Consider the following 12,810-nt stretch of genomic DNA (forward strand, 5'->3'; position numbering starts at 1 on the left):
CCAACCTCCCACCACCACTTCCTCTGCTTCCCATCCCGACTGGCCGTTTCTAGCCTTTCCCGGAGCACCAGCCCCATCCCAAACCACTGCCAGTTCCCCCCCACACCTCCCCAGCCTCCTTTAAAGGGTGAGTGGGACACCCCCAAAAATAACCCCAAACCATCTCTCATTAATCATCCCATCCCACCCCTCCCAGACACTTTCTTTTCAAGCTCCTCACAGTGTAGGATGCGATTTACCCTCCCAGTATTTATCCTCCAAGGCTGACATGAAAGAACAGCCCGAATTTGGCTAAATGCAGGTACTTAATTAAAGTTTTATTTTAAAATCTTCCTTATTTTAAAGAAAGCAGCCGATAGTTCTCACGCACATTAGAGATATTCACCCGTCCCCTCCTCTTCCCCACCAGAAAACATTTGTGAATCCTTCCAGCGACTTTCTCAGGAATCGGAATGAGACTTTTAGATTTCGTAATAAAATAAATAATAATAATTTTAAAAAAATTAAAATAAGCCAGAGGAATTTTCCTTCCTCTTTTTTAAGTTTTAGATGTAGACTATTTATTCAAATCCTTTATTAGTAAAAGGCAAATTATTTATTGTACATTATTTTCATAGACTGAATAAATGTCTTTATAAAACCAGGACAAGTGTGTGGCTATGTATTTAATTCCCAAATATGCCCTTTTTCCCTCTCCCCCCCAAATAATTTTTCTTCCCCTTTCCCGCTTTGCAGAAAAATCTTCCTCGTGTGCTTTGAGAGAGGAGACAAAAGAAATTGCTCCCAACTAACATTTTGAGAGGATTCGGTGGCAGAAACAGTCGCTCTCGCCCATTTTGTTCTCATTTTTCTTCAGCTTGGGGTTTAATTCGATTCTTTTTTTTTTTTTAAACTCAGGACTCGGGACATTTGTTACCAATTTTAACATTAACCCTTCAATTATTTCGTAACTCAAAATTTCTCCCGTAAGGAAGTAGCTGGATAAAGGGATGGAAAAAAGACACAAAGGGCAGCGCTGAGAGAGGCTTGGGGGTCGTGGAGCCCCCGCACATTCCTGGGGGCTTGCGAGGGCCGCGCAGTGATTTCTCCCAACGCTTCTTCTCTCACCACCCGGCCTGGATAAGGCGAGCGATGCTTCTAAGCCTTCAGTCCTTTCCTCCTCCTCTTTCTCTCATCTCTTGAAGCAGAAAATGCAGCCGGGCTACATCGCAGTTGGTGTTTTAAACATCTCGGGCTCAATAAAAAAAAAAAAAAAAAAAAAAAAAAAAGTGTTAAGGGAGAATTCGAGTTAAGTGCAAAAAAAGCCACCCAGGAAGGGTGATGCCTGAGGGCTTTTAATCCACAAATAAATATTATAGAAGCAAAGGAGGTAAGAAATTAGCTTGAAAGAGGTTTTTTTCCCCCTGCTTTTTTTCGCCAGCAGTACTCTGTCTCAGCCTCTCGGAACGTATAATTTTAAATCCAAAACTCATATATCAGGGAAGGAGAGGGGGATGTTTACGTGGGGGTAGGGAGGCTTATGAATGAAAAGGGGTCAGCGCAGGAATCAATCGCGGTGACACCCCAAATAAATCATATTACGTCTTTGCTAAGTCATTGGTGTTTCCTCAGCCACGGCAGAAATTTGGTCGCCGTTCAAACGGGGTTCGTGCGAACCTAAGGCGGAAAAACGACCCCCGGGATGTTGGTGTGGGGCAGGGAGTGAGTGGCTGGGGATGGGAAGGGGACAAACCCCGCGGTGGTGGCTTTAAAATGGCGCAGGGAGCGGTGGAGTGAAGCAGCCATGACAAGCAGCGTTGTCACCAGTCCCTTTCTTCAGGGTTAGGGAAAAGGGAGCTGGAGGTGGGGGTGCGCAGCCCGCCTGGTTCCTCTGCCCCACGCATTCCGACCCCCACCACGGCCTTTGGGGTTTTCCCCTTTGGATTACCGTGTCCCCTCACAGAAATCCAGGCCCTTTCTAGTTTGCTGGGTGCTGGGAGTTTGCCTGGGTACTGTCATCACCATCCCGGAGTCCTTGGGGAAAAGCTGGAGTCCGGGAAGCCTCCTCGTTGTCTTTTATTTGGGATCAGAAGCATCAGAGCCAGGCATCTTTTCTGCTTGGGGTTGTAAAAAGAAATAAAACGAAATAAAACAAGCCCTCGACAGATGTTTTCGGAATTGCTACTCGCAGATCTGGGTTATCTCTTCCCGCTATAACAAAGAGAGTGTGTGTGGGGGGTGTGATTTTACGGCTACCATTTTATTCTTAATAATAATGCCAGCTTCTTCCTCCTCCCCAACCAGCACATGTTCCAGCATCCCACTCCGGGGAAGATTAGGTTTATATTGAAAATCGAAGTAGGATGGAATTAAAACCTGCAAGTGAACGTTACTTAACACCTCCCCATAAAGAAAAGGAAGCGCCTAGTCAGCCTGGGAGTCATCACCCCGCGCAAAATCATTCTGCCCTTTCTCACCTACTCTTCTCTGCTCTGAAAATCCCAGAACTGTGCTGGAAGAGGAGAGCGGGAGGAATCCCAGGCACAGCCCAAGTACCACAGAAGGCTATTCATTATCTTTAAGTTTATTTAATATTTCCAGCTTCTGGAACATACTCAGCGGCAGCGTTGGCACTGCCAGACGTTGTCTATCAAAGCGCCATTTGTTCCAGTGCTTTACATATTTCCCCTCTCTCCTTTCCCTACCCACCCCCCCATCCCCATCCCCCTCGCAATCCTCAATACAGGCTTGTTGGGGGATGGCAGGAGCAGGGAATCAGATGGTCGAGGCTGGCCCACGCCAAGGGCCCCGGGCTAGGGAGGCAGCGCTGGGATCACAGTGGTGGGGGTCACTCAACCCTGCTCGGTCCCTGGGCAGCTCAGTCCTGCAAAGTCCCCGGGGCCGCTCCGTCCTGCCTAGTCAAGGGTCACAGAGCCCAGTCCCGTCCCCGGGCATGCTCAAACCCTACCCGGTCTTAAGGGCTTCTCAGTACCGTTCAGTCCAAGGGCCACACAGCACTGCCCGGTCCCCAGTGTCGCTTAAGCATGCCCAGTCCCGGTGCTATTCAGCCTTGCCCACTCCCCAGGGATGCTGCCCTGTCCCCGGGGTCACTCAGCCTTGCCCGTAGCCAGGGCCACTCAGCAGTGTCCAGTAACGGGGGTCACTCAGCCTTGCCTGGTCCCCAAGACTGTATCCCCGGTCCCCGGGGATGCTAAGCCCTGCCCTGTAACAGGGACCACTCAGCACTCCCCACTTCCAGTGCCATAATAGCCCTTTCCGATTCCCGGGGCCTCTCAGCCCTGCCCGGTCCTAGGGCTGCTCCGCGCCGTTATGGTTCGGCTCACGGATCCACACATCCCCTTTGGCCCCACCAGAGAAAGGAGCTTCTTGTTCAACTTCCAAACCCGTGCCCAGACGGATCTTTCCGCAAATCGATCTGGCAGCGGATTTCCACCAACACACACACCCTTTCCGTGGGGAAGGGAGGAGGGGAAGGGAGAGGCACAGGGGAGGGGACACGAGGGGACACCATCCTCTGCAGGATCCCCCCATCTCCGCCTCCCTTGTCGTGGCTGGGAGAGGGCAAGCCGGTTTGGGACAGGGGGAGGCAGAGCAAGGGTGGGACAGGGAGGCTGTGGGGAAGTGGTTTCCACGAACCCCCCAATGCAAACCCTGACACCTTATCGATACAGATCTCTAACGAGGGCCCTTCTGCAGCTCATAATGACTTCTTCAAGTTGCTGCAGGTCTAGAAAGCATGCCAGTCACAGCCACAGATCAATTCGACACCCACGGAAAGTGACTTAATAAATGGAACCTCGCCAGTTATTATCCTTGCTAACAGCAGGCCCCTTCTTATTTGTCCTAATTAGTAAGACTGAAATGTCGGAGGAAAGAAGGGGGAATATTCAATAAAATCTAAATTATTGAATGACTGCAAGATTCCGCCATTAGTTCAGCCATTCTTTACCTTCTTCCAAATGTCAAACAAATGGGGGATGCATATTTGCAACCCTGCCCTTCTGTTCTCCGCGGCTGCGGGGCATATATTAAGCATATTAAGCATATTAAGTGTATTCTGCTCTTGATCGTTGTCAAAACACGGCGATTGCCTCACAATTATTAACCTGGAAACATGCAAATGAGACTCGTTCTAGACGTGTGGTAGGGGATGCTAAAGTAATATTTGTCTTGTGCTGATCTAGCCTGCGAATATGTTTGCTAAAGAAGCTGCTCGAAGCTCTTGGAGATGTTGAATCAACCTCCCTCAGAGCCCCGGGAAGGCTCAAGGCGTAAAACCTCGCTGATTCGTTTTGTTCAGATGAAGTCAGCGAGGCAGGAGCCTTTGAGGGATGAGAAGAGTTAACTTCTTTCTCCTCAGGAGTCACCCTCACCTTCTTCCTGAACTTTCCGGGAATATCCCCCCAGCGACGGTTGTCACATCGTTTCCCAGTGCATCCAGTAGCTGGGACCTGCGGAACGCTCCTGATGCTCCACCACCCCTAAAAGAAGGAGATGTCAGGGGGCGGACTTCCTCCTGTTTGCCATCCTGGCTCCTCCTGCCTCTGTCCCAGCTTTGCTGGTTAATTTTCTCATCTCTATCTACATGGAATAGTGTCTGGTCCGGAAAAAAAATACTGTCTGGAGTTCTTCAGGGTGGATGACTTTGGTGCTGGTTGATGTTAATTACTCTGACCTGATAATAGTAGAAACGTTGGTGATGTTGTTAATAAAGTAATGCCCTTGTTATAGTGAGGGTTTAGGTGGAGCTGGCCCACACCGGGCCTGCGAAGTTCTGGATCTGTTTCGGGATCCCTTCCCAAGTTCAGCCCAAGTTCTGCACCACCCCTGGAACTTCCTGAGCCCGGCCTTGCTGAGCCCAGGTCCATTCAGGCCCGGGTGAGAGTCCCTGAAGGGTCTCTGAGCTGTCCTGGGGGAGGGCAAGGGTCGTTCAGAGAGGGCTGGTCCTGGATGAGGAGCCCAGTAGGAGGAGGAGCATCGCTGGACCAGGGGCAGCGGGTACAGACGTCACCGAGCAAAGAGGGTTAAACGAACGTCATTAGTGAGAACACCCATCTTACAGACACATCTCTGCCCTGGGGACCACAGAAAAAGGGCCAATGCGAGCCACAAGGAAACAGGACATGTTCCCCAGAGCAGTCGGAGAAGGAATTTGATCTTTTGGAACAGGATGAGGTGGGATTCGATGGGTTTGTGCCACCCTAAAAAGGAAAATTCATCAAAAGAGGCATTTCTAACCCAAATCTTCCATTCGGAGTGTTGGTCAGGATACCGAGGATACACCACTTGTCCCTGTCCCTGGCTAAACTGGCTCACATCCATCGCCTGACCATCATTTGCATCCAGAGATCCTCACGGCATCGTGCTGAAACTGGTCCCTGTGCCCGTCCCCATCCCGTTCCCGTTATCCCAGAGCGGCAGATAAGAGTTATTAGATCTTATCTTAATTAGTCCTCATTTATTCTGCAGCTCAGAACAGCCCAGTGCTGGTAACTCACTGAGAAGATTCCTTCTGCATTGCTTTGAACTCCCAAACTCTGAAGCATTCCCCCACCCCCTGTCCCACTCCCTAAGCTCCCCAATTCTGTAGCATTTTCTCCCCTCATATATTATATTCTCTCTTCAGTTTTTAGCCCCAAATATAGCCCAGGAGGCTCCGACTTCACCAAGACACACGCCTGAGCTATAAATTTCCCTGACAAATTCTAGGGACAAATCCTCGTTGGTGATAACCAAGTCTGCAGCCAAAACCAACCCCCCAGCGCCAGCACCACTTCTTATAAATCACCCCGGCAGGAGCCAGGAGTGACATTTCTTATGCACGACACAAACTTTCTCCGCAGAGAGTTATTTTTAACTCCAAACCGAAGCATCTGAAGACTCTGAGCACTCTGGAGCCTTTGGAAATGTCTTGTATGACTTCCCTGTCGCCTTGCCCAGGAAAAATCTGTCTCGGGTAAGGATTTCTTCCAAGAGGTGCTCCCACAAACCGCCCCAAAAGGGTCCAGTCTTCCATGTCTGAGTTATTTGAGAGCAAACTATTTTTTTTCATTTTTTTTAAAGGAAGAGATGAAATCTCCCCTCCTGCTGCAGCCCCGAGTTTCATGCAGCCGCCACTTTATACCCTTTAAAGGGTAAAACTTGTTAGGAAAAGGTTTATTTTACTAAATAAGGTTGATTTTACTCCGTGGGGTTGGAACAAAATATGTGGGCTTCCCTTACTCCATAAAGCTGGAAAAAAAAATACATGAAGTTGCCTAGGAGAGGGGGCAAAATCCCCATTTTGCTAATTTAAGGAGGGAGTGTGTGTGCGGGAGTTTCCCCCGGATGAGTTCCCCCTCGTGTTTGTTACATCGCCTTGGGATGGGCGGAGTGGCAAAGGGATGCCCTTGGTGGGCATGAGAGGTCCCCCGCCGCCAAGAACACCAAGAAAAGACAATGCGATGGTGCTGTGAGCTCCTCGTCTCCTATCTGCTCATTAGATAGAGCTGGGGAGCGGGTGTTCAGGCCCGGATCTGCTGTCGAGGGTGAGGAAGCAACTCTGTCCAGAGCGATCATACATGCAAGTGGAGTGTCCTCTGCTCCCAGGGATCCGCCGATCCCACTCCTGGACAGCATCATTTCCAGGAATCAAAGAGCTAACATTTGGCCACTCACCCTCCATCCTCATTCATCTCCAGATCGTTTCTTTTAATCCTGTTGAGTGAAAGGCGGCAGCATCCGCAAAACGGTGCTGCCTGTGTTTAAGGAGGCGAGGAATAATTAGTCTCCCTCAATAAGTGAAAAGTCAAGTAATAAATATAATGAAAAGCTAAGTAACTATTTGGGAGTGTGTAGGACAGAGCTCTAATCATCTGAGAATCTCCTCCACCAATATTTTATTCGGCCTCTTTCCCTCTCTTAACTCCCCGTAAATGAGGTTTTAAAGAAACAAAGGTGTAAGTGAGAGAATTCAGGTCTCCCGGTCATTATTTATTCACAACAATCTGTTTTTTTCTTTCCCTTGCGCGTTGTGAAGTACCGAAAGTGAGTTTCCAATCTCCTCCATGAGGGGAATTAAACCAAATAATCACAGAATCGTTTTGGTTGCAAACGAAGATCATCAAGACGCAAGATCATCGAGTCCAACCATTCTCTAACTCTGCTAAGTCTGGTGCTAAACCATGGCCCTCAGCACCACATCTCTGCCTCTTTTAAACACCTCCAGGGATGGGGATTTAACCACCTCCCTGGGGAGCAGCAGTTTGGTATCGGATCCAGGGCAAGAGGCTAAGAAGTATATGTTGGCAAGCGATTCCCGAGCCATTCCCAGAGTTCCTGCACTCACGCTGAGGTTGTGGCTTCCGAAAATCCCAGGCAGCCTCCACAAGCCACCCGTTTTGGGAAAGACCTTGTCACTTGGGGGAAGCACAACTTAGAGCCGGGTGGCAGCGTGGGATGGAGCGCAGCCACCTGCCTGGGGCCACCAGCCTGGCAACTCCAGAAAGGAAGACTTAGGGGAGAACCCAGCGCCCCAGATGAGGGCTCAACACCCCGAAATCTGCCCGTGGTTTGCTGCCAGGACTCCCCCAGCACTGAGAAGGGGGCTGAATAAGAAGAGAAGCTGTGGAGAGGGGCAGATGGCGAGTGGTCCTGCAGTGCCCGGGGAAAGGAAGGACTGGGAAGGCAGTGTCCCCTTTTTGGGGGGATAACCGGCTCTGACACCTCATCTTTTGAGATCTGCCAGTTACCTCCACAGAAGGAAAAAAAAAAAACCCAAACCCCAAACATTCGCCAAGGTGATTTCAGCTCCGCACATCCCCTGCTCGGCTCTATCTTCACTTATCTCACCAGAACCTTCACTTTCCCCAAAAATGCCTGGGCTGAAGCAGCTCCCAGGAGCCCGCAGACCTCACGTCGTTGGCATATTTGCTGGATTTGGTGTCTAAAATGGTGATCCCGTCCTATCCGATTTTTCCACCCACCAAAGAAACTTTGCACTTTCACGTCAGAGCTGCCTCTGGTCTAAACTTTGGTTTAGCTTCACTGAGAGGAGCTGGATGGCAAAGCTTTTCCCTCCACACCAGTGAGCTCAGTGAACTGATCTACAACTCCAGAAGACGTCTGTGTTTTAGTGACATAAAGCATCCCTCAATGTACCAAAGGAGTGAGTTCAGGGTGGGAAATTAACAGACAATACGGAACACTCGATTCAAGGATGAACTAAACATTTATCCTTTTCTTATTTTCGTTTTACACCCATAAATCACCTGTTGTAGGCGTCATTTAAATATAATATATTCATTTAAACGCGAGTGCAACGTGAAAAAACACTCCTGGAATCAAATTAAGAATCGATTTCTCTTGCAGGGGGAATGACATAAGAGTTGTTTTGGATCTTTATAATCACTTTCAGTTGGTTTTTGAGGGAAAAAAAAAAAAAAAAGTGGTAGAGGGTTTCAGAGAACATTTGTACCAAAAAGATTTTCTTCCTGAATATCTCAGTATCAGCAAAGTCTGTAGAATAAATAGGGATGCAGCTCTGTAAATAGTATTCCTCCCCCCCTTTCTTTCTATTGAAGGACGAGAGGTTTAATTGACTAAACCTCACATTTTCTCTTGGTGGGGATTTAAAGGAGGGAGGAAGGTTGGTGCCATCGCTGCCTGCGTTGCAGTTTCTTACCAAATGTTACCCCAACGTGTTGCATCAGCCAAAGCCACCAGCTAAGGGACGTGTTTATGCTTTTCAAAGTGAACTTTTGGCCTGGGAAGGAGGGGAAAAAAGAGCCCTCTTGGTTCTTCCTAGAGGCTGAATCACCAGTAAATATCCTGACAAGTAACAAATGAGTGTGGGCGTCATATTGTTGGGTGCTCTTGTCTCCCTTCTGCTAACAAGTAAATAAATGTTGCCTACCTATGTTTCCATTCTCTGAGGAGTGGAGTGGTCAGCTTGGAGTCAGTGTCTTTCCACCTACTCATCAGCTGGACTCTGCTCCAGCCTGGCAACAGATACGGGGAAAGATGGGACCACGTTTGGCACGGAAAAGCAGAACCTAGTGCTCCAAAATTGGTTAAACCCTTAAACGTGTCCTGTTTTAAGCAGTAAACGTATACATGGGTGAGTGGACGGGGAGGAAGATACGTGGACAGACACATAGACCGGTTTTAGTTCCATCCCTCTAATTATTTCGTACGGTATTTCCCCAACAAAAGCCATTCTGTCTTCCTAACTTTATTTCATCACCTCATTAGAATATTGATTGAATTATATCGCTTTTACCCGCACCGCTCCTAGACACAAAGCAAAAATCCAAACACATGGAGCCTGTTTTTCTTAGGAGCTTTTAATCAAACTCCTCAGCCCAGAAAACACCAAATGTGTTCAAGCTGACTTCTAAGGGGGAAAAAAAAGTTCGAAATGCAGAAAAGAGCATCCTTTTGTGCCCTGAGGGGGAAGAGAGCAATCAGACCTCCCTACCTCTTTCCCTTCTGTCTTTTTCCTCACACGGAGCCAGGGTTGGGCAAACACTCCCCCCCCCCTTTTTTTTTTTTTTTCGCAAGCTGGGGCAAAGGGAAGTTCTGCCGAAATTGGCTAATCGCATAACTTGGGGGCCTTTTTAGCACTTAAAACAGTCGTGGATCGTTCTAATTCTTCTCCCCCAGCCCCTCAACCTCCCCGCACCCCACCTCCCGCCTCTCTTTTAAAGTCTTTGAGGAAAGATTTTTTGACGTATTCGTGTTGTTATCAGATTGATGGGCAGGGTTTGATTGAAACCCCTTTGTCATGTAAATGTCAGGCCCTTGATGGATGAGCTCAGAGATGTGACAAACTTCGGGAGCCCCTTGCTCATTGGGCTGGGGATGGACCACGTGGCCACCTCCCCTTGTCCCCCTCAACCCCCCACCCCCACCCCAAACACACACCCCAGCCCCTCCGAGGGCTGCGGGGTTCGAGGGCCAGCGATGCATGGAAGGAAGTTTTACAGCTTTGACATACTACCTAAAGGTTGTAGGGCAGGCGGGATCCCCCCCAAAACAGGCTGACCCTCCTCCATCAGTGGCAGATGGACAATACGAGGATGAACTCCTTCTTAGAGTATGCAATTTGTAACCGTGGGACGGGCGCCTACCACCATTTAGAGCAGAGCTCCCCTTCCTTCCCCTCCTGCTCAGGTAGCCCCGGCAGTGACACTTTTCACGGAGAAGGTCGCTTTGGGGTTGGGGGGAACGCGGCTGCAGCCGCCCATCTCCCCCAGCAAAACCCCAGTTACCCCCCACCATCCTCCAGTCGTTCCGGTCCCTTCGCGGGCTCTGCCCCAGCCGCTGGGTACCCAACCCAAAGCTGCGGCCCCAGCTACGGGCACCATCAGCTCTACCTCAGCCAGCAGGACGCGGATGGGGTGTACTTCCAGACGGCTGGATACTCCGCCAACGCGGGATCCAACCTCGGCTCCTTAACTGAGAGCTACTGCGGGGTGGTGGCAGCTCCCGGGCCGTACCAGCAACACCACCACCACCACCTTTACGGACAGGAGCAACCCAGCTACTTGTCCGGCGTTTACAGCAACCTCTCACCTTCTTTAAATGAGGACAAAGACTCTGCGTGCCCCTCTGAGCCCTGCCCCAACGCCACGCAGACCTTCGACTGGATGAAAGTGAAGAGGAACCCACCCAAGACAGGTGAGTTTGGGGAGCTCTGGGAGCGGATGGGGAAGAGAGAGGTAGGGAGGCAGCTCCCCAGACCTAAAGATTGCCTTCTCCTTCCCCCGGAGTTTGCACCCAGGGTAAACATGGCTCATCTTGCAAAGAAACACAGATGGTTTGCTTTGGGTTTCAGGTTTTTGGTTTTTTTTTTTTTTTTTTTTTTTTTTTTTTTGGTGGGGGGATTATTTTACTACTACTTCGGCGCCGCGGAAAAAAGCTAGATATTTTCCAGACACATCTGATGGAAGGGCCCTGAGCTCAGTTTTCCACAGGCCCAATGCAATTTAAGCTCAGCTCGGGATGGGAAAAGCTCTGGGCTTCCTGCTTCTTCCAGAGTCGTGGTTTCCATCTCCTCTATTGTTTAACTTCCTTCTCCACAATCTTCCTTAAATCACAATCTTCCCTCCTCCTTCCATCATCACCCTCCCCTTCCATTCCTTCCCACGCACGTTCAAGTCTTATGGCAGTTTGGAAGGAATGGTTGTAAGGGAAGTGGGGGGCAGCCCTGCAAAGGTTGTGTTCATGGACTGAGAGCTAGGGATAGGTGAGGATCCAAGAGGGAGCATGAAGCTCCGGGTGCTGGAAGGACCAAAAGTCCAGGAGATGAGGGGACAGGGGAGGTGCAGGGGAAGGGGGAGGGGTGTGGGGGGAATCAAACATCCCCCATCCCCCTCATCCCAGCCAGAGAATTGTTCCGGCTGCTGCTGCCCTGTTAGTGTTTGCTCGTTAACAGCTAAAGTGTCGGAGTACGGACTGCTGGGCCAGCCCAACACCATCCGCACCAACTTCACCACCAAGCAACTGACGGAGCTGGAGAAGGAATTTCACTTTAACAAGTACCTCACCCGGGCCCGGAGGGTGGAAATTGCTGCTACCTTGGAGCTCAACGAAACCCAGGTCAAGATCTGGTTCCAGAACAGGCGGATGAAGCAGAAGAAGAGAGAAAAAGAAGGTCTCGCTCCGACTGCCGCCTCCAGGTCTGCAAAGGACACGAGTGAAGCCTCGGATCAGTCCAACTGCACCTCACCTGAGGCCTCCCCCAGCTCCGTGTCATCCTGAAAGAAAGGACATAGGGACCAGCCAGGGGCTGCACTTGGGGGACAGCTGCTCCCTGCAATCCCCCCCTTTCCCCAGACACTCATGAACACGCAGCTCCCGCACCCAGCCCCTGTCCACACACACGCGTGGAGGCCAGACCATGCTTCCCTTGGGCCCCGGCTGTCTCCCCACGCGTGATGCTGGTTGTCCCACTTGCAATTTCTCTCTCTTTATTTATAGACCCTTTGTAAACCACTGGGACTCCAAAGGAGCAGCCGCATCCTCCTCCACCCTTAGCAATAGGCGTTTGTCTCAGGGACGTTTTCACCTTTCTGCCTCCTCTTAATTCTTCCCCTCTAGGAACTGCACTTTCAACTACAGAAACTTTAAAACGAATTTAGTTCCCTCCCGCACTCGTTTTTCAAACGGTGCATACGACTTTCACCCGCAGGAATCCTACATTCGAGTTTATTTTATTTTTTAACTCCCCGCAAGGTAGTTAAAAAGTTTGAGGGTAATTTCTTTTTCTTTCTGTTCTTTTATTTACTATCTGTATATTTCGGAACCTTAGATGAGGGGACCAAGGTGCTGGAGGCCTTTGCAAAGATCCAGACACCAACTAAAAGCAAAAAAAAAGCAACTCTTCTGCTGCTCTTTTTTTTTTTTTTTTTTGCACTATTTCTGTTTTTAACAGGGTTTTTGACACACCCTGCGACTGTCACTGATTCGAGGGTGGGAGGAAAGTTGTGTTCTCAGAGTAAAGGAGATGAGGTGAAGGCTGCTTTGGACAGTGGTCGCTGTGGTAGAGGTGTGAAGGTGGATGGGGAGAAGGCTGCAGGGTGGGGAGGGGAGTCGTGGCAACCCCAAACGCTGATGCTGCTATTTATTGTCCGGCTTCGATAGGCTCAAATCCGGGAGTGAAGAAGCACAGTTCCTTGTGCTCCCCACCCGTCTCAGGCTTATCAGAACCCGACAAACCCATGATTTAACCTCAAGCTCAATTGTTTCCCTTCCCCACGAGGAACTTTAGGCTAGGACCAAGTGAAAGCCGGCGCCAATTTTGGTAAAAGATTGTTCGAAAGGGAAAAA

The 12,810-nt window shown here is 49.8% G+C and overlaps 1 protein-coding gene across 1 annotated transcript; it reads left to right on the top strand.

Moving 5' to 3' along the window:
* Positions 1–10,043: 10,043 nt before the first annotated feature.
* Positions 10,044–11,742, top strand: HOXB1 (homeobox B1). Its single transcript, XM_054396497.1, has 2 exons — positions 10,044–10,659; positions 11,417–11,742. The coding sequence occupies exons 1-2, from the start codon at positions 10,044–10,046 to the stop codon at positions 11,740–11,742; spliced, it is 942 nt and encodes a 313-aa protein (XP_054252472.1).
* Positions 11,743–12,810: the final 1,068 nt, after the last annotated feature.

This window comes from Indicator indicator, chromosome 37 (assembly GCF_027791375.1).
Source record: "Indicator indicator isolate 239-I01 chromosome 37, UM_Iind_1.1, whole genome shotgun sequence".
Taxonomy (NCBI): domain Eukaryota; kingdom Metazoa; phylum Chordata; class Aves; order Piciformes; family Indicatoridae; genus Indicator; species Indicator indicator.

What these genes read in the sequence shown, in the direction of transcription:
- HOXB1 (XM_054396497.1), top strand. Translation starts at nt 10,044, where the DNA reads ATGGACAATACGAGGATGAACTCCTTCTTAGAGTATGCAATTTGTAAC. An exon ending in GAGGAACCCACCCAAGACAG is followed by an intron (nt 10,660 to 11,416) that starts GTGAGTTTGGGG and finishes GCTCGTTAACAG; the next exon opens with CTAAAGTGTCGGAGTACGGA.